This window comes from Chinchilla lanigera, unplaced genomic scaffold (assembly GCF_000276665.1).
Source record: "Chinchilla lanigera isolate Chin_1 unplaced genomic scaffold, ChiLan1.0 scaffold00038, whole genome shotgun sequence".
NCBI lineage: Eukaryota > Metazoa > Chordata > Mammalia > Rodentia > Chinchillidae > Chinchilla > Chinchilla lanigera.
The window spans coordinates 13,576,212-13,596,670 of record NW_004955439.1 but is presented as its reverse complement, the minus strand read 5'-3'; the positions used below and the strand labels follow the sequence as shown (position 1 = coordinate 13,596,670).

Here is a 20,459-nt window from a genome sequence, read left to right as displayed (position 1 = left end):
CAAATACTTTTTTAAATATGTATGTCCAGTGCAGTATTTGGAAAGATACACAGTATTTGGAACATACTTTTACTAAAAGGGTATGTTTATCTGAAATTCAGCTTTAACGACATGTCGTTTATTTTACCTGACAACCCTACTATATTGAAAACTACAGTACAAAGAAGAAAGTACATTTTTTCTTCTAAGATGAAATTTAAAGAGAGCATCAAGAACTCTTCCTCTTAGAAATAAAATAATTCATGGAAAAATTTTTGCAAACTATAAAAGATTATTACAAATGTAAGTAATAATATGTGAAAAATCTTTAAGAACTAGAAAACTAAGGCAATTCTGTGTCCTCCCATAGCTTATTTAAAAATGAGCATAAAGCATTGTTGTACATTTTTGAGGCTATGTGGGGAAAAAACACCACAAATTAAAGCAAATTGTAACCATAACCCCTAAATTAAGGCTATAAATTAACCACGTTAATGTTATATTTGACATTTATTGGTAAGTAGTTCAAAAGAAAGTTAAGATTTTAGAAGTGATACTTAGAAATAGATGGAATTCTTTTCTCATATCCTTCCAGATCAGTACTGTATTGTCAGTTAAACTATATGTATAATGTAAAATTTTCTAACTACTATATTAAAATACTAAAAAATAAGTGAAATTAATTTTTATAACGTTATTGTTTTAGCACGTTGTCCTTATTTTTACAGTACTGATGTATTTTACATTTAAGGTTTTCTCTTTTTTTGTACTAAAGTCTTCAAAATCTTGCCTGTGCTCTACCCTCACGGAGCACCGCAGCTGCCCCCCACAGTTGGGACAAGGCACATTTTCAGTGCTCTGCAGCCGCATGTGACTCGTGGTTGCCCCAAGGGAAGCAAAGCTCCAATTGCCATATGCTGTCTCCTTGCTCGTACTTGCTGGTAGACGCGTGCTGAGTGAGAGACATAGGTCCAGATAGTCGGTTGATGATGAATCTATAAGTTCAGATCCATTGTAAGGAACAACGCAAGTGACAGACCACCAGAGGCTAGCAGGCTTGTGTGAAGGCAACACGGTATAAAATTCATTGTGCCTGGGTGCAGACAGGTAGAGGGTGAAAAGGTCATCTGTGGGGTACAGAGGAAAGCAGAGACTTTTGTAGGGCTTGGACAAAAGAGGATCAACTGGGGAGGTCAGGCAAGGTGTCTGGTAAGGGTGTCAGGGACTTCAATGAGGAGATCTGAGCAAACATCTGTGGTCAAAGTTCTCAGAAGGTCTGGTGCAAATGAATGTTATCAGGTAGATGTCCTGGCTGGGAAGATTCCTTGTTCTGCCTTATCTCTTCTTTACAACATCCTGTGCTATGTTTGTTGAGGGCAGCACCTGTGGTGAGCTGGAAACAGTGTATCTGCTGAGAAACAGGTTGGGTACTGGGGAGGTCATGCTCAGTTGAGCCTGACATACATGTTTTCAAATTCATGTTTAATTGAGTTGTGAATTAAATTGTGAATTGTGAATAGTTAATGGCATTTACCTATTTGGGAAGTGTGATGGTGATATCTTTTCCCAGACTTATAAATATCATGCTTGATTTTTCTAATCCTATCAATGATCCAGGATATAATTTCAGTTTAACATGTGTTTAACATTTTGGAGTGTCTAGTGTCACAGTTGGGAATAGCATATTTACTATGTGAATTAAAATATTTGAGTGATTTATTAAACTTCTGTATTTTAGGTACTATATTGAGGTTAAAAGGTGCAATCTTGAGAATGGCATTTCTGGATACCACAGGCTGCTTAATACCACCTGCTTATGAACCCTGGAAAGAGCACAATGTTCCTGAAGAAAAAGATGACAAGGAAAAATTAAAAAGAAGGCGGCCTGTCTCAGTATCTCCCTCCTCTTCTCAGGAAATTAGTGAAAACCAGTACGCAGTGATATGTTCTGAAAAGCAGGCAAAAGTAATCTCACTGCCAACCCAGAACTGTGCTTACAAACAAAACATCACAGAGACGTCCTTCGTGCTTCGCGGAGACATTGTAGCATTGAGTAACAGCATCTGCCTGGCGTGTTTCTGTGCCAATGGCCATATCATGACTTTCAGGTAAGAGTGAGATTCTCTTTTAACACAAATATGGCATTTCTTCCCTCAAATCATATTACAGAATTATGTTCAGTTTGAAAGAAATCCTTTTTTGTTTATAGTATTGCACACTCAAAATTTATTTTCATTCAAGTTAACTAGTGAAAAAGTATATGAGAAATACAAATAATTTTTTATCTTCCACTCAGATGTATAACTTAAATTACAAGATTTGCAAGATCTTTACCATTTTTAACTTCTATAATACTCTGTTCAAGACTAAAAACTACCATTTTTTGTTAACAAGTTTTAATTTTTTCCTGAAGTTTGCCAAGCTTAAGGCCTCTGTTGGATGTATATTACTTGCCCCTCACCAATATGCGGATAGCCAGAACATTCTGCTTCACCAACAATGGACAAGCATTATATCTTGTTTCACCTACAGAAATCCAGAGGTTAACATACAGTCAAGAGACCTGTGAAAATCTTCAGGTAAATAACAAAGCTACTGCTATAATTTTTCACAGGTGAAAATTCTCTGATGAACTTTATAATTTCTGTCCTTTTTTTTCACAGGAATATACAAATGAGCCTATTTAGGAAAGTTCAAAACCTTTTTATCATACTGCTTTGAGAGTTGTATGATAAAATTGCCTTTGTCATATTCATGTTACGTGAAGGACTTCATTTTACTGAGACATATTTGTCTTTCCAGGGATAGAAAAGAAATGTGAAATGTCACATACATTTTATACCCACTGTACATACAATAAATATAGACATATACACATGACCTTTTTTAAGTATATCAATGTGAAAATAATTGTATCTATCAAATTGTGTGAGCCTTTCGTATATACTCTGTATTCACAATGGTATTTATACATCATTATAAATATAACATGTATACACTGTGTTTGAGAGACAATGAACACATGCATTAACCTGTTCCCGCCCTTTTGAGCCACCAGTGGCACATGCTTACCGGCCCATCAGGCAGTTTGTACCATTGGTGAAACAAATAGATCTAATGACTTTTATTGAGTATTTTCCAAATAAAATTAGTGAAAAGCCACCTGGTGGGACTGTCCTGCGTGTACCACTGGCAGTTCAAGCCACCTGGCAGTGATACATAAAAACTATGGCTCTGTTGTGAACATGTTAAATAAGGCAATATGTCTTTTTTAGTATTTGGGTGTCCTGTGTGCCTACATATCTATGTAATGAAATGGTCAGTGTGGCTTTACTTTTTAAAGTAAAAGTGTTCTTGAAATATTGATTGACATTTAGATGAAACGCTAAAGAGACATTAGTCTTACTTGTAAATTAGAGTTTATTACTTATTTTTAAAACACAAGCTTTAAAATCAAAAAGATTGCAATCCAGTTTACCTTTGCACACTGTACACTTACATGATTTTAGATGAGTTACTGTCTCTGAGCTTCACCTTATTTAAAATTAGAAGAAGAGCAAGTACATATCTCAGACAGTATGGTGTGGACTATAGGTGATGATACTTAATAATTTGCTAATGGTGCCAGTGCAGATGTGCTTAATAAATGTCATATGTTATTGTTGTTACTTTAGAATGTTTTACTGTAATGGAAATTTAGTCCTGAAGGTTGTAAACCTTGAGAATAAAAATTAAATCTGACAGTTTATTTTATTTTTATTAAGTTTATTGGTACAGCTTAGATATACATATGATCACATTCATCATAGGGCATTTGTACCTGTACATAGTAATCTTCATTCCTTTTTGTTTCCTACTTTCTTCCCTCCTTCCAACCCTTCTTGCCTTCCTTATTTGCACAGCTTTGTTTCCATTTTATCCTTCTGTTCTCATTTTTCCTTTCCTTTCTTTCTCCCTTCTTCCTACCTAGATATTCTTTCCTTTTGAACAATTCTTCCTGTTTCGCAAAACCTGTTATTCATTTTGGTTCTTAGTTACACTTTCAGTTTCTCCCACCAGAGAGACAGTGTGACATTTACACGTGTTTGTCCAGTTTATTTCACTTGAGAGTGTGGTCTCAAGGTCCATCCATAAATCTGACATTTTTGATGTAAGTTCCCATCTATGTTTGAGTGAAAACAGTTTTCAAAGTTTGCTAAGTTTCTGACATAAAATTTTGCTTTTTATTTAAAAGATAAACCTCAATTTCTTGCTAGTGTTTCCTTTGCTAGTAAAATACTGTTTTTTAAAAAATAATGTGGACAATTGAATATATTCTTAATTCACTTCTATCTGAAATTTGTGTTCTTAATTCAACTGTACAAAACTCTAAACTTCATCACTTTACTGAGATCATTTTATTCTGTTCTTTCATCATAGCTGTTCTGTAGTGAAAGTAAATAGCAGCCATAGTAAACTTTACTTACTTTTGTTTAAGTGAAATGGTGTTTTAGTAGTAAACACTGTTTCAATAATTCTAATATATGCCTTCATGAAACCAAGATAATGAAAAATGGTCACTCTTTAAGAAGTTTATGATTGAATATTTTCTGGGAAAATATTAGCATTTTGTTTGCCTCTGAATTTTTAGTACCTGGAAAAAATGCCTTGATAAAAATTTGTCAAATGAAGTCTACTGTGAACTTTATAAATACTATTTCTTGGTTTCTTAAATGCATATTTTACATTGTGCATTCATTTAACTTTCACCGAAAACATAAAAGATGCCTACAAACATTAATGGACTTTCTAGCCACGTTGAAATTATAGGGACCAGATTAACCTTTCTTCCTGATACAACCTAAGAAGGTAAACAAACAAAACTCAGGAAACAATAGTGTTCAAGATCCTGGACATAAGACAAGGAAAAGCCATCCCTAGAGAGAGGAAACAGACAAGGTGTCCCAGCTTTAACGGCTTCATTCACTTGTGAGGCATGTACAGAGAGATGGTGCTGAGGCAGAGCTTGGCAGAACCAAGAGTTTGGGTGCACCAAGAAAGTTAGCAAGTAAAGCCACGAAGAGCGAGAAGCCTGGAGTCTGCAGGGTCCCTAGGAGTGTTCCGCGAAACGCTGTTTGGCATGTTGTGAGTAAAGCCTCTGTCCAAAGGAAGAACTATCTGGAAGAACTAACTGTGCCTGGTACCTGGGCCAGAAACAGTGCCTGTTTTAATAGCTAGACTAGAAAAAAATTTATAGTTTGTGGGTATTTTAGTTTCCTGGTAGTAAATTACCACAAATTTTTTGGGGGGGAAAGCAGGAAATTATTTGCTCATATTTACGGAAAGTCAGCAGTCCAAAATCAATTTCACTAAGCCAAAGTAAAAATCCTTGTAGGTCCTTACTGCCTCCAGAAGGTCAAGGACAGTTGGTTTCTTGCCTCTTAAGCTTCTGGTAGCTGTTGCCACTCCTTGACTTGCAGCCACGTTACTCCAGTCTCTGCCTCCATGGCCACATGACCATGTTGCCTCCTCTTCTCTGTGTGCATCACAGTTTCCTCTGCTTCTGTCTCTTAACATGAATTTGCAGCTGATCCAGATAATACAGGATAATTGTCCCAGAGCAGGATACTTAATCACATCTGTACAGACCTATTTTCTAGACGAGGTAACATTTGTGAGTTGTAGGGATTTGAGCTTGATATATCTGGATGACCAGTTTTTATCCTCTGCTCCAGACCTGCCTAACAGATTATACAAGCAAGACCCAAAAGGCCAAATATTTCTTAGTGTACGTAATGAAGTTCGAGAAAACTTAGGTAAAATGAGAAATATCCAACTCGCAAGAAGTTAAAAATTGCAAGGTCCATTATCCAGTCAGCTTACCAGGCATGCAAAGATATGGAAAAATAGAACCCATGATGAAGATATTAATCAAACCAGAATGGACATAAACATTAGAATTTACACTGAAAGATATGAAACCAGTATTATTGCTGTATTCTAAATATTCAAAAGATGTTGGCATCAAGACAAAATTACGCCAGTGGATCAGAACAGAGCATTCAGAAATAAACTCGTATATGAACAACTAATTTTTGAAAAAGGTGATATAATAGAGAAATGTGGCTATTTAAACAAATGATTCTGGAGCTACTGAAAATCCAAAACCTTCCACACACAAACAAAAGAAAATCTTTATTACCCTGGGTAAAGCAAAGATTTCTTATCTGTGACACCAAAAGCACCATCTTTAAAAAAACAGTTGATAACTTTAACGAAGTTTAAAACTTTTGCTCTTCAAAACACACTTAAGAAATTAGAAAAGACAAGTCATAAACTAGAATAACATCTTGGCAAAGTGTAGAAGAGACTCAAAGAGAGGGCAGGTAAATGCCTTACAGCCTAAGCAGAAATACCATCTTTACCTGAAATTCCAAGTATAATCTAGTGAAATAAGCAGGCAGTAAGTCTTAATTTAAAAACATACTCTTTGAATAAGTCAGTACTATCAGATCTGATCCTGATCCTTTGAAATGTGCTCATTAATTGTTTGTGAATCTCAACAGTTAATTGTCTGGACTTATATTAAATAGCTTACAATAATGGTTTTGTTAATCAGTGTAATTTCCCTGAAGACTTAACAATGAAAATTTGTTTTGATTTTAAAGGAGATGTTGGGTGAACTCTTCACTCCTGTAGAAACACCTGAAGCACCAAACAGGGGATTCTTTAAAGGCTTATTTGGAGGTGGTGCACAGTCTCTTGATAGAGAAGAACTATGTAAGTCAATTTGTTTAGTTTGAGTTGTTCACCTTTTTTCTCTTTATCTCAATAATTAATATATCCACATTTTAACAAAGTATATATTTTGTCATTCTCTCCCAAAGCAGGAAAATATTTTTTCAGGGGACCAAAATCAGGATACTTTAGAAGCAGAAAAGAAGTATTCACAACTTTCAGTATAATTCAGAGAGCATTTTATTTAAATTAAATGTCATCTTTATTATTTTATTCCTAAAATTGTCTTTCACTGATGAGTATGTTAATCAGATTTCCATCACTGTGATAAAATACCTAAAAAATAAACTTAGAGTGAAGGAGGATTAGTTTTGGCTCACAGATTCAGAAGTTTTGGTCCATGGTTGGGTTGGCTGTGTTGTTTTTGAGCATGCTGGAAAGCAGAACATTAGAATAGTGTGTATGGCATCTATGGTGAAGCAAAGCTGCTCGCCTCATGGTAAGCAGAAAGTAGAGGAAATGAATGGAGAGCCCACGGTCCCAGTATCCCGCTTAAGGGCAAGCCCTAAGTGACTTGTCCTCCCTCCATTAGGCTCCAACTTGTAGTGGGGCCAACAGCACTACCAGTTGAGAACCAAGCCTTTGACACCAGAGCTTCTAGGGGACTGAAGATCCTTGCCATAATATTCCTTTCCTGGTCCCCAAAGGCTTCTGTTCATCTTGTAGTACAAGGGAATATTTGCATAAAATTTACCAGTTCTACATCTCTAATTAAAAATATCTGCAATCTGGAATGCTTTAAAATCTGAAATTTTTTGGGTATCGTGTTAGCTGTCAAGAAGTTTTGGATTTTGTAGTTTTGGATTTCGGCTGGTCAATCCATTTTATGTTCACGAGGATAAATATTATACCTGGACATTTTATCAGATAACTGAAGATAATAAAAATCAGTAAAGTAGATGAAAAAAATCTAAAATGGACTTTTTGAACTGAAAGATTGAAAAGACCATTGATACTCTTTAGATGAACATTAAGTGCAAATTAGACATAGGTAAAGAGAGAATTACATAATTTAAATATTAGAAGAAGTTTTCCAGAATATAGCACAAAGACGAAAAAAGTAAAATACATAAAGGATTTAAAATAGAAGTTGCTATGAGAATATATAACATGTTCAGACTTCGAGTGAAATAAGAAGAATCAGTATGCAGTATAAAGAAATATCCCTGGAACATTTTGAAATTAATGGTTATCCACAAATTCAAGAAACTTAGTAAGTTCCAGATATTTTTAAACTTCTCAAGTAGATATATTTTATGAAAATACACATTAAAGACTAAAAGTGGTTAGAAAACATAATAGATGCCTTTTAACAGGCTATAGATGGATAACTGACGTCTCAGTATATGATAAGATGATCTACATGCTGACTGTAATTATTGAAGGGTATTTTCATCTCAGAATTTTAGATTAAGATACTTCTAGGCAAATGAATAAATAAATAGGCATTGCTAACACACTAAAGGGAATGCTAAAGGGTGTACTTCAGATAGAAGGAATATAATTCTCAGTGGAATGTTGGAGATGTAGGAAACAATGATTTTGAAAGAAAATAAATAAGTGCATAAGTACTTCTTGCTGTGTCTGCAAGGGAGAGAGAGAGCAAGCTAGCTCTCTGACCCTTACGGCGCACTAACCCCATTCCTGAAGGCTGATTACCTCTCAAAGGTCTCACCCCAGCATCACATTGGGGATTTGATTTTAGTTATTAACTTAATATAACAAAAGCTAAAGGCTGATTTTTAAACAAAAAAGTAAAACTAATAAAGCTGTGGTAAAACTCAGCAAGAAAAAAGAGGCACAAATAAAAAAGGAAATGGGAAAAAAAATACTTTTAAAAATAATTTTACAGCAAAATTTTTGAAACTTTTGGTGAAGTAAACTACCAAAAACAGAAATAAAAATCTAAATAGCACTATAACTGTTAGATATTGAAACTGTCACTTCATACTTTTCTGTAAGTAAACTCCTGCTGCAAATTGGTCTTCACTAATGAGTTCTTACAGATATTTAGACAAAAAAATAATTGTACTTCTGTATAAACTCTAATAGAAAAAGAAAACATTTATTTAGTGAGGTTATTATAACCTTAATACTAAAAACCAAACTAGTATGAGAAAGGGGAGAAAAAGGGAAATATCACCCATGAATATAAATACAAAAATTAAAATGAAGTATTACTATGTTGAAGCCAACATTAGTAATAAAGGCAGTATACCAACTTCATGTGTGGTTTGTACCAACAGTTCATAGTTGACTTACCTTTACAAAAGAAAAGATCAGTCAGTAATTTACTATATTAACAGATTAGAGGAAAAATCACATGAACACCCACTCAAGTGCAAGAAAGATATGATTTAAAATTCATTATCCATTCACAATAGAGATTCCTAGAAAGTAAGTTGATAAAATTGTAACTACAAAATATTATACAACATTTAGCTGCCAAATCCAACAACACATAGCACACTTAATGCCAGACATTAAAAGATAATAAAAACTTTATCTTTGAGATCAAGAGTAAACATTATCCTTACTTACTATATTTATTCAAAAATATATTGAAGTCCCTAGAGGGTATAGAAAGATAACAGAAAAAAAAGTTACAATAATTGGAAAGGGAAAACAAAACAAGTCATTTACATTAGAAAATGCAAAAGAGTCTATAACTACATTATTAGGAATAATACAGTTTAGCACACTTGCTGGATATAATCAGTACAGAAAAATAAATTTAAATTTGTTTATATTATATTAATAAAATGAGAATTTTAAAAATTTTTGCACTAGTTTTCTATTGCTGCTGTAACAAATTTCCACAAACTTACTGGCTTAAAACAGCCAGTTGTACCATGTTATATTCTGTGGATTAGAAACCAACATGGGTCTTACTGATGTTTCCAGGGCTGTCTGTTTGGAGGCTCTCGGGCAGTCTTATTTCTTTGGCCTTTTAGCTTGTAGAGACCATATGTATTTCTATACTTCTGGTCCCTTTGCATCTATGTTTTTCTGAAGTCTCATATCTCCTCCTTCCTTTCCCTTTCTCTCCACCTCTTTTTTTCTCCCTATAGCTAGGAAAAGCATTTTGCTTTTAAGGATTTGTGTGATTAAATTTGGCTCACCTAAATACTGCAGGATAATTGCCCCGTTTCTAGGTCCTTAATTCAATCATTTCTACAAAGTCTCTTTTCCATTACAAGGCAATGTATTCATTAGAATATGGCCATTTTGCAAGAGAAGGATACCATTTTCTTCCTATGGCTATCAACTTGCTAGATGTCCCCTGAAATCAAAGAATGAATCCCCAAGGACAGTGGAGGTTAAGTATAGGAAAGATTTATTGAGATATAGCTCCTGAGAGACAAGAGTGGTCCTGAAAGTGGGTTGTCACTTAAAGAGATAATTTATATAGCAAAGGGGCACAGTATGTGTACAACGGAGGTGAAAGGTGTCAGACTACAATCAATCTATAGGATTACAAGTATTGCTACTTAGCTAGTGTTGATCTAATATGAAAGTGAGTCATGTAGCAAGGATACATAGAAGGAACAAAAGCATTTTTGAGAAGGGATGGGTCCTAATGTTCTGGTCCCCCTCCGGGGTGACTGTTGTCTGTCTGGACTTTACTGGACCAGGTGATACCAATCACAGTATAATCTCAAATTAATTTTATCCCTCAGGGAGGCGTTTAGGCCTGGTCTTCAGTGTGTGCACCTCCAGCTACAGTTTTGGTGTGTTCTCCTTTTTTGCACTGACTCTCACAGGCCCATCCCTGTCTGACTTCCTGTTAGTTTTTGTCCAACTTAGCTGCTCATAATACTACCACAAATTTTCTTCTGCAGATTGCCTGGGGGTGTAGCTCAGGGGTAGAGTGCTCATGCACAAGGCCCTGGATTCAATCCCCAGCACCAAAATTAAAGTACCTGGAAATAAATATTAACACAAAATGTTCAGGACCTCAGTGGGGAATACAGAAAATATAAAAACTTAGTTGAGAAACATTAAAGGAGACTCAAATAAATGGATGCATACACTACATTTATAGAGTGAAAAAATTTAATACAAGGTGTCATGTATGATAAAATACAAGATGTCATGATAATGCAAGATGTTATGTATGATAAAATGCATTATATATATATATGGATGAATGTGTGTGCAAATATACATATAATATACATAATCAAAATACTTCCCCCCAAAGTATGGGTCATTGAAAATTTTATATGGAAATTTTTCAGAGGGCTCTCATCACTTCAGTTCAACATTGTACTAGAAGTTCTAACCTAAAAATTAGACAAGAAAAGGAAGTAAAAGGCTTGCAGATTGGAATAAAAGACATTTGCAGATGATGCAGTGTTCCATACAGAAGATCCTAAGAAATTCATACCCCCCAAAATCAACTATATGTCTATATGTTAGCAATAAATAACCCAAAAATAAAATGAACAGTTGTATTATAATAGCACAAAAAGATAGACCACTTAGGAATAATTTAACAGAAGTGAAAGACATATGCTCTAAAAACTTCAGAATACAATGTAAAGAAATTGAGAGATAAGTAAATGTACCAGCATCTCATGTTCATTCACTGGAAGAAGTACTGTTAAGATATCAGTACTCTCCACGGTGATTTACACACTTGACATAATCCTTATCCAAATCCTCATTGGGTCTTTGTATAAAACAGGAAGGTATTTCTAAATTTCATATGAAAATACATACATACAAAATAGCCCAGTCAACCAACCAAAAACTCTGACAAAGAAGAGAAATACTGGAGGACACGTTCTAGTTTCAGAACTGACCACAAGGCTGTAAGACAACACAGTGGAAAACTAGTACAAAGACAGCTGTGTAGATTACTGGGGTAGAATTGAGAGTCCAGAAATAAACCTTGTAACATTTATAGTCAATTAATTTTTATAAGGCTGCCAAGAAAATTCCGTGGTGAGAGAACGTTTTGTTTCAGCAATTGATGTTGGGAACTGAATATTCACATTAAAAAAAAATAGTTCAACTGCAACTTCAGAGCATACACAAAAGTTAAATCAAAACGTTTGAAAGATGTTGGTATAAGAACTAAAGCATAAAACTCAGAGAAGACATAGATACAAATCTTTTGAACTTAGATTAGGCAGTGGTTTCTCAGGTATGGCACCTAAATCAGAAGCAAACAGAGAGAGACAGACAGAGAGAGACAGATGTGAATTCATCCAAATTTAAAACTCTGTGCTCCAAGAAAGTGAAACATATAATCCAAAAAGTGATAACAATTTGCAAATCACATATCTGATATCTAATAAGATTTAGTATCTAAGATACATAAAGAAAACTTATAACTTGACAAAAAAAGATGGCCTAATTTTAAAATGGGCAGAAGATTTGAATATATACTTCTAAAAGGAAAATACACAGCTGATGAATAAAGACATAAAAAAGTGCCCAACACTGTTTGTTACTCAGGAAATACAAATCAAAACCACAGTGAGCAGTGGCCTCACACTTACTAGGATGGCTGTCAAAGAGATGCATGAAAATAAGCATTAGCAGCTGTGAAGAAATTAGAACTCTTCACATCTTGTGCGTGGGAATGAAAAATGGTACATCCTCTTAAAGAAAACTGTCCTGCAGTTCCTCAAAAAGTTAGACATAGAGTTAAGTGTATTACATTCATTTACATATTTTAAATTACTATTAAGAGCTCAGTAATTCCATTTCTGAGCATATACCCAGAGAACTGAGAACATGTGCACACAAAAACTTCTACAAATGGTCATCATACCATTATTTATAATGGCATAAAAAACAAAATGAAAGAGCCCAAATGTCCATGAACTAATGAACAGATAAGCAAAATATTGTACATCCACAAAATTATATATTATTCAGCCATAAAAAGAGGTAAAGTACAGATAATTGCTATAGCATAATATAGGTGAACCTTGACAACATTATTTTCAATGAAAGAAGCCAGGCGCAAAAGGCTGCATGCTATATGAATCCATTTACATGCAATACTAAGAATATGAGATATATAGAGGTAAAATAGATTAGTGGTTGACAAAGAGTGGGAAAAGAGAAATAAATGGAATATGATTGCAAACAGGCATGGGGCTTCATTTGGAATGATGAAATATTCTCAAAGTACGTAGTGGTGATGTTCTCACAGTCTTGTGATAAACTAAAATCACTGTATCTTTACGTTAAGGGGCAGTTTTATGGTATATGAATTATATGAAAGCAAGAAGGAAAGGAAGGGAAGAAAAGGAAAGGGATAGATAATCAGGAGCTGGATTATGAGTGGAGGGAAAACAGTAAATCCTAAGATATTTTGAAGGAGAAATTTGATCTATTTGGTAAATGACAAGATAAATGGAGATAGGAAGGAATGCAGCGTATCTACAAATTATGAAGACTGAAAAAGAATAGTGAATAAATTCATTTTTCCTCTGAGCCTAAGCATAGTCATTGTGTCAAGCAAACAAAATCAGATTTGTATATTTAAATGTAAATCTGTATATTTGAAGTTAAATAGTTTTAAGGTAATAATTTTAATAATGTGATCCCTTAAGAGTAATTTTTAACTATGTAAATTAATGTCAATTTGCCAGTGGGCATATTGTTTTTAGTCACCGCATTCATTTCAACAAATAATTACCAGGTCCTTTTTGCAGAAGTCCTTCGAAAGCATATATTTGAACTAGCATGGGATATTTGTTAATGGGTTATTTTTGCATTTTCAAAAAAGTATCTTGAAATTGTTTAGACCATCATGGTAAAAGCAAAATGTATATTAAAGAGAACTATATCAATATTCTTATAGTCACTTAATTCAAAATTGTACTTCGGTGTTATCATGTAATAGGATTTATACTTACAACATTTTCATTATTTGAGTTACTTTTTGTATATACCGATCTAATCAGTTGGAGAGTCATCCTCAGGAAAGGCTTCAAGAAGTCTTGCACAGCATATTCCTGGCCCTGGTGGCATCGAAGGTGTGAAAGGGGCAGCATCTGGAGTGGTTGGTGAATTGGCACGAGCCCGTTTGGCATTAGATGAAAGAGGGCAAAAGCTTGGCGACTTGGAAGAAAGAACAGCAGCTATGTTATCAAGTGCAGATGCATTCTCTAAACATGCCCACGAGGTATGTCCATCGAAAAGATAAGAGGAACCTAGATAAAGCAAGTGTGACAATTGTTGTAGCGATTATATTTCTACACTGAATTTTCTTACATTCTTTGTATAATCACAAATTCTTGATTTTTGTCACAAGAAGGAACCATTACAAGCATGTGCTTCAGAAGTCTTTGCCCTTACTGAAATTTATAAATTTTGAAGGAACTTGCTCATCTGAATCTTCAATAATGCAAGCAATTTCTTAGGGAATATAGTAACAATAACGGTTTGCTTTAATTCCTCGTAATGTACTACCACCTTGTCCTCGAAAAGGAATAATTTGCCTCCCTGATTCTCCCAGATAGATCTAAATAACTGAAGTTGGCAGACATTTGATTCAGATAAACAATAGTAAGTCTGTCTCACAGCAGTTCACATGAGGGGCAGCAGGTGTCTTTTGCAATGAATTCACCTCGATGGAGCTCAGAAGTCACGGTGCAGCTGAGAAACAGTATAGTCCTGAAACAGCTCTCTGACAAAAACGTTTCTATAGTTAACATAGTGCTCTCTAAATGCTGAATTTGAAAGCCGTTGTGTAAAATGCACACTTTTCATTTTTGCACACATCTGCCATGCTTTGAACTGAGATACTTACCCATATTTAGTTCCTAGCTTGAGGATATTTTCAGTTTGTTGTCTGAAGGAACCATATCAAGGTTATTTTTACCCTTGAGCATCCACTCTTTAGGATTTGCTTTCCTTTATACATTCCAACCAAAAGTCATCTCAGCAAGGATGTTGAAATTTAGAATACATGGAAGAAGTAACTTGACCTGGGAGATGTTTGTCCAGGGCTTCAGAGAGATTCAGAGATTTTCTTTTACTCTGCCCCTATGCCCTTCAAATGCAGGTGAGTTAGTATCCTTCCATCTAGGATAGGGTTTTTGTTGTTACAACCCCTGCACCCAACAGTGTGATTTCCAGGGTGTGTAGAAACTTCAGTCAGTTTCACAGTATGTCCACACTCTACTTAGCAGAGTGCACAATCCCAAACTCAGCTTTTCCCTTCAACAAAACTTGGTTCCTCAGCCATATTTGAGTCTAAGGGAGACAGACATTGAGATAATTGTGTGATCATGCATTCTTGAGTCAGACTATGTCCACTTAAATCCAAGGTTCACCACAATACTAACTAACTTTGTGTAGGCCTAGAAACTTCAGGTGCTTCTTCATTTATAAATGGAAAGAAAAATAATATCTAATCCAAGAATTGTTACGCAGATCAAATGAAATCAAGTAGGGAAAGTATGTCATTCAGTACCTGGCTCTAGGTAGGAGCTGAGTAAATTTGAGATAATAGTAGTAATAGAATGTTCAACTTCACATCTGGTTCTTGAAGCATTATTTTTACAGTTACCTTATTTGTGGGTTATCTCAGTCTCCAAATTGCATCACATTTCTAAGAAGTTTAAAGGCCTAGTTGGCTAGTTTTTAAATAGTCATGGTCATTTTTCTTCTACATGGAAGTTTTTTATTGCTTTCAATAAATTTATTTTCAGTGAGCCATGTAATAACTCTACAGAATGTTTCAGAATATGTGTTTGTAAAATACAGAAACCAGTTATTCTTGTGCTGACCTTTTAAAAGCATGTTTTTCTTGCTTTTTCTTCTTACAGATGATGTTAAAATACAAAGATAAGAAGTGGTACCAGTTCTGACAGCCAGCATCAAACAACTTCACATTGCCAGAAGGAAAACAGCTTTCCTGTTTTTATTTCATTGATGATTTAGGAAAGTTAACATTAACAGGATGCTCCTCACTGAATGCAGTTCTTTTCTAGCACAATCATGCACTGTTTTACCTCAGTCTCAGCTTTACCTGAGGCGAGTGTGCACATCCTGAATCCAGAGTGTATGGTGTGTGCCAGCTTGAGTTGACAGTTCGGGAGCTAAGCAGGCCACACTTGACAAATGAAACAAAGGGGGCTGTTGCAGAGACATGGCAGGGAATACTCCTTGGATCATTCCTGTGTTAAACTTTCATATGCCAAAAGATTTTGTGCCGTTGTATCTGCCATCAGTGTTTGATCTTTTGGGGGAGAGGCAATAAGTCTGAAGTCCTGAAGCTGAAATATTTATCTATGTGTCGTTGGACTGGATTATAAACAGCCGTATTGGACTTTCCTTCCCTTAAACTGACTGGTCATCAGTATCATTAGTAAAAAAGAAACTGTTTGTTACCATATCTTTAGACTAAGCTGAATGGTGGGCTTTAAATAATAAAAACATACACATAGTTGACTTGTGTATGAGCTACTATTGGATTCTTGTTATTACATACTTGTGTTTAGTTTATATTTTGTCAAAAGCAAAACAAGGCGATACATCACTTTTCATTGAAAAGAAAAGTGTAGAGCATGACTGAATTGCTCATCATTCTGGAAGTTTCCATGTAGTGGCTATGCAGTGTGGAAAGTGAGAAAAACCTCCATTGTGGTGAGGAGAATACTTTGAAGTCCTTTGTCCTTGTTCTCATTAATTCAGCTAAAGGTGGATTTGACCAAAACAGTTATCAGTTAAATTTGTAGAAAAGTTGAAATTGGCTACGTTTTTAATTTTGCTTGAGTTTTTATAAAATGTTTAACTAAATGTACCTTTGCATTATTTAATTAAAATTGCTAAAAAAACAATGTTTCATTATTTCAGTAAAATGCTCAGCTCCCTCTTTAAAATACCCTTTACTTGCTAACAGTTCCAGTACACTCAGGTGACGAGCCAGTTAAATCTTAGTGCACATGCTGTCGCATGGGAAATTACAGCATCTGTTGCCAATAATGATCTATCTATATGCGTCTAGTCTGATGACCTACAAAATATTTTCTGTAGAAATACATTATAAATCTGTATATATCCTTTCAAAGTTTAGAAAAAAAAAAAGGAAAGGGAGAATACACTTAGGGTATTTAAATTGTTTCTGTAACGGAGTATAATGCAAATTGAGACAGCAGTAGAGAATGAATGGTTTCTAGAAAGGCATCACAGATGGGAAAGAAACCACTCCCTAGACCTGGAAATGAGCAATCTCATAGTGCAGCTAATTTGAGACTGACTCTTGTTAAAGCAGCAAAGAGCAAAACAAATATTAAAATTAATGTTAATAAAATTTAAATATTTTCTTCTATAAAAATTGTTTAAAATCATTTCCAGTTTTTCATTAAGTGATAATCAGCACAAAATGTTATCAAACATGGTTGTGTTTCTATTCCTTATGATCTTTAAAGGTATGTGTGGAACATCTTAACTTTTCAGTCTTACACATATTTTCCTCTTTATTGTTTTGATTAATAAAGCTTTGGTTTACATTTTCTAATATAATATACACTATTGAATACAAAAGTTTACATCAAAATTTACTTTAAGTATCATTGGATGGAGACTAGATATATGTAATATAATTGGTCAAGCCAAAAGAAATACTTTAAAAGTAAATCATTTCCAAGTTTTTGAATTTGTAGAAAGTAGCAATGGCTAACAGAATTTTGTTTATTGTCCGCTGTCTGATGAACATCCAGCAGTATATAAATTATTTACTTTGTATTCTGTATTATCCAGAAAACATACTGTTCATGATATGTCACAGGAAGAATTTGTGAATGTCATTAGTAGTTACAGATTTGAAAAAGTTGAGCAACTTTAAATACATTAAAATACCCTGGTTGATTCCTTATCTAAGTGGAGGGCCATATTAGCTTTCTTTAATTTGCCATGTTGTTATTTGCATATAACTTCCTTTTTCCTTTTGTATGTAAAATGAGCCAAACTTGTAATTATTTCCAAATACAGAAGTAGATTTACCTGAGAGGAATTTTGTAAGAAAATGTTAAATCAGTGTTTTAAATTATTTGTTTCATTTTTAATCTATAAATTGAGCTGAAGAGACTGAAAATTTAGGATTATTAAGCTTAAAGTATTTTTGAATATAGGAAATAAGATTCTCAGAGTTTACTTGATGCAGTCTGTAGATAAAAGAGATAGTTTGAAGTAATAACTAACCCAGGGAATTTATTGTAATTTAAAAGATAACATCTTTTTTAATGCAAAAATAGTCACCAGCAAGCCAGGATTTCAGGAAAACTAACCAAAAAAGGGCCAAAATAGAAAACACCACAAAAATGAAAGATATTTCTTAATTTCTGTGCTTATTTCATATCCTTAACATTGTTGCATTGTCTTTGACTCAAAGAATCCTTGAAGTATTTTTCAGTCTGAGCAGTTTGTCAGTAGGAAGTGGTTTCCCTGTATGTACCATACATGTAGTTCATTTCACTTTGCAAGCTAAGATTGATATTAACACACACAAACACACACACATATTTGCTTAGTGTTACTTGAAATCTTACATTTTGACAAATTCTGTACATTATGTCTATTTGAAGTTTTGCATCACTTTAATCCCCTTGGTTTGCATTTCAGTCATACAATGTGTTTCCAAAATCTGGTTACAGATTCAGCTGAGCTATTACTAACTTCTTAATTTGATTTTTATGGATGTGAAAAAAATGCTGCTACTTTGTGTAAGTATATTGCAATTTAACTTAAGTATAATACTTTAAAGATAGAAGCTTTTATTTTACTTAGAACTTCTTATTTGTAGGTTCCTCTGAAGTTATTTCGCTTAGGTAAGCGAATGTTTTACACAAGTCTGAAAGTGTTACATGCTTTTAGGTTACAGGGGACTCGGGAGACAGCTTAGGAAAGGAAAATTATGTGAAAGATACCATGGAGTTCAAAGTTTCACCCTGAGTTTTGTGTTCTGTACATGTTTTGCTTAAGGTATTTCTCATGTGACATTAAGAAAAGCTATATCCAAAGGTAAAATTTTTTTGTGGCAAAGATTTATTTTGCATTTTAACTTTGAGAATTTTATTTTGTTTCTGCAAAGTAAAGAGCACTGAACTTTAAACTTGAACTTTTTCTGCACTTTATTTGGGGTAATGACTATTTTGTATTATTTGATTCATATTTCTCAGTTTAAATCAAATGATACATGTGTATAAAACATACCAAACTCATGAATATGCTGCTAGCCAGACCTTAACCTGATCAGTTTTAAAACCTTTAATAGGGTCTTATATAGTTTTCAAAGATTAAAAAAAAAAACTATTTGCTGTATGTTTTAGTGTTCTTGGTCTTAAATTATGGCAGCACTTTCAGATTTGTTTTACAATCACACAGTACTATGTTATATTTATACATACTGCTAGAGAATATACTTTTAGTTTTAAAATGAAACTTTTATAAATGTACTTTCATTTAAAAAATGGTGAACTTGTTAAGTCAAAGTACTTAAAAAGTATGTATATTATCCATACAAAAAGTTATGTTTTTGCTTATAATAAGAAATACTGGTATCTCATGTAGAGATACAATTAATTTAAAAAAAAACATCATTTAAAAGTCTTCACACATGACAGGAAAGATACCATTAGTATGCTTATTTTAAAAGAAAACCCTCTATTGAGTACTTTCAAATATTTTATTTTGGGGGAAATGCCCACAACAACAATTTCGAGATCTTTCTCAATAGCTGTAACTTACTGTGGGATGTCTACCTTCACTATTGTTTTAAAATATAGATATATAGATATATAGATTTAAAATAGTTTTCCAGGTATTTTCTTCTACCTTTTTTAAAAATAAATTTCCAAAAGAGAAAACAGAGTTTATGTATTTTTGTCAATGAAGGTTTTTATTTTATAGTTGATAGAATTTGTTCCTTATCAGTACGATACTTGATCAATATTCTTAGGCTTTTTAATCTGTATTTACTTTGAAAAAAAACACTCCTATATATTTTTTCTTTTCCTTTTTAGGGTGTTTGTTCTCTTGGATTGAGATTTATGCCCACTTTTTTTCATTTAAAAATGAATGTGAAGATACTGTTTACAGCTTTTGTTAATTGCTCTTGTCATCATTCTGATCAATATCTTGTAAAGTGCTACAGGGATTATTTTTCCTATGAACATTATGATCTTACTACTGCCTCAAATGTGTCAAGGGTTCTGTGGATAGAAAGTGGTTGTTACAACAAAAAAATAAATAAATTAAACAAAGGGAAAACTTTAGCCTAGCATTCTCAGCTGAATTAAATTATTTTAATAATGTCCCAGTTACCAGCATTGCTTTCTTCAATTACTAACAGTTAAATTATTAGGCACGGTTCATTTATAAATTGAGTATGGCAGTCCAGTGCTACTTGTAAGTGCTATTTTTATTTTTCTCCTTACATCAGAAAACTCATGAATGTCAGTTTTTCCAGTTTGCAGTGAATGAGGCTTATAGGTTAAAGTTAAGCTTTATAGTATATATAAATAAATGAGTATTAATTTATTGTAGGTCTTCTGACTCAGGCACTTAAAATGGGTATGGGTTAATGGCAATGAAATTCTGTTTATTTGTTATTTTAAAATACTTTTGCTGTTTGTTTTGTGTTGTCTAAACTTTGCTTCAACTGAAGACAATGTAAGGAACTGAAACCAGACTTAATGTATCAATGGCAATCAATGCAAAGAAGATAAGTC

General features: G+C 33.8%; 1 protein-coding gene across 6 annotated transcripts in view; it reads left to right on the top strand.

Moving 5' to 3' along the window:
* Positions 1–16,565, top strand: part of Stxbp5 (syntaxin binding protein 5 (tomosyn)) — a gene marked incomplete at its 5' end in the record, with an annotated part of 163,325 nt that extends 146,760 nt beyond the window's left edge. For all 6 annotated transcript variants that reach the window (XM_013517356.1, XM_013517355.1, XM_013517352.1 and 3 more), the window contains 5 exon segments: positions 1,718–2,087; positions 2,393–2,558; positions 6,627–6,738; positions 13,686–13,906; positions 15,555–16,565. In XM_013517356.1, the coding sequence (XP_013372810.1) occupies positions 1,718–2,087; positions 2,393–2,558; positions 6,627–6,738; positions 13,686–13,906; positions 15,555–15,596 (911 nt within the window). In that variant the 3' untranslated portion in view covers positions 15,597–16,565.
* Between the last annotated feature and the right edge of the window lie 3,894 nt (positions 16,566–20,459).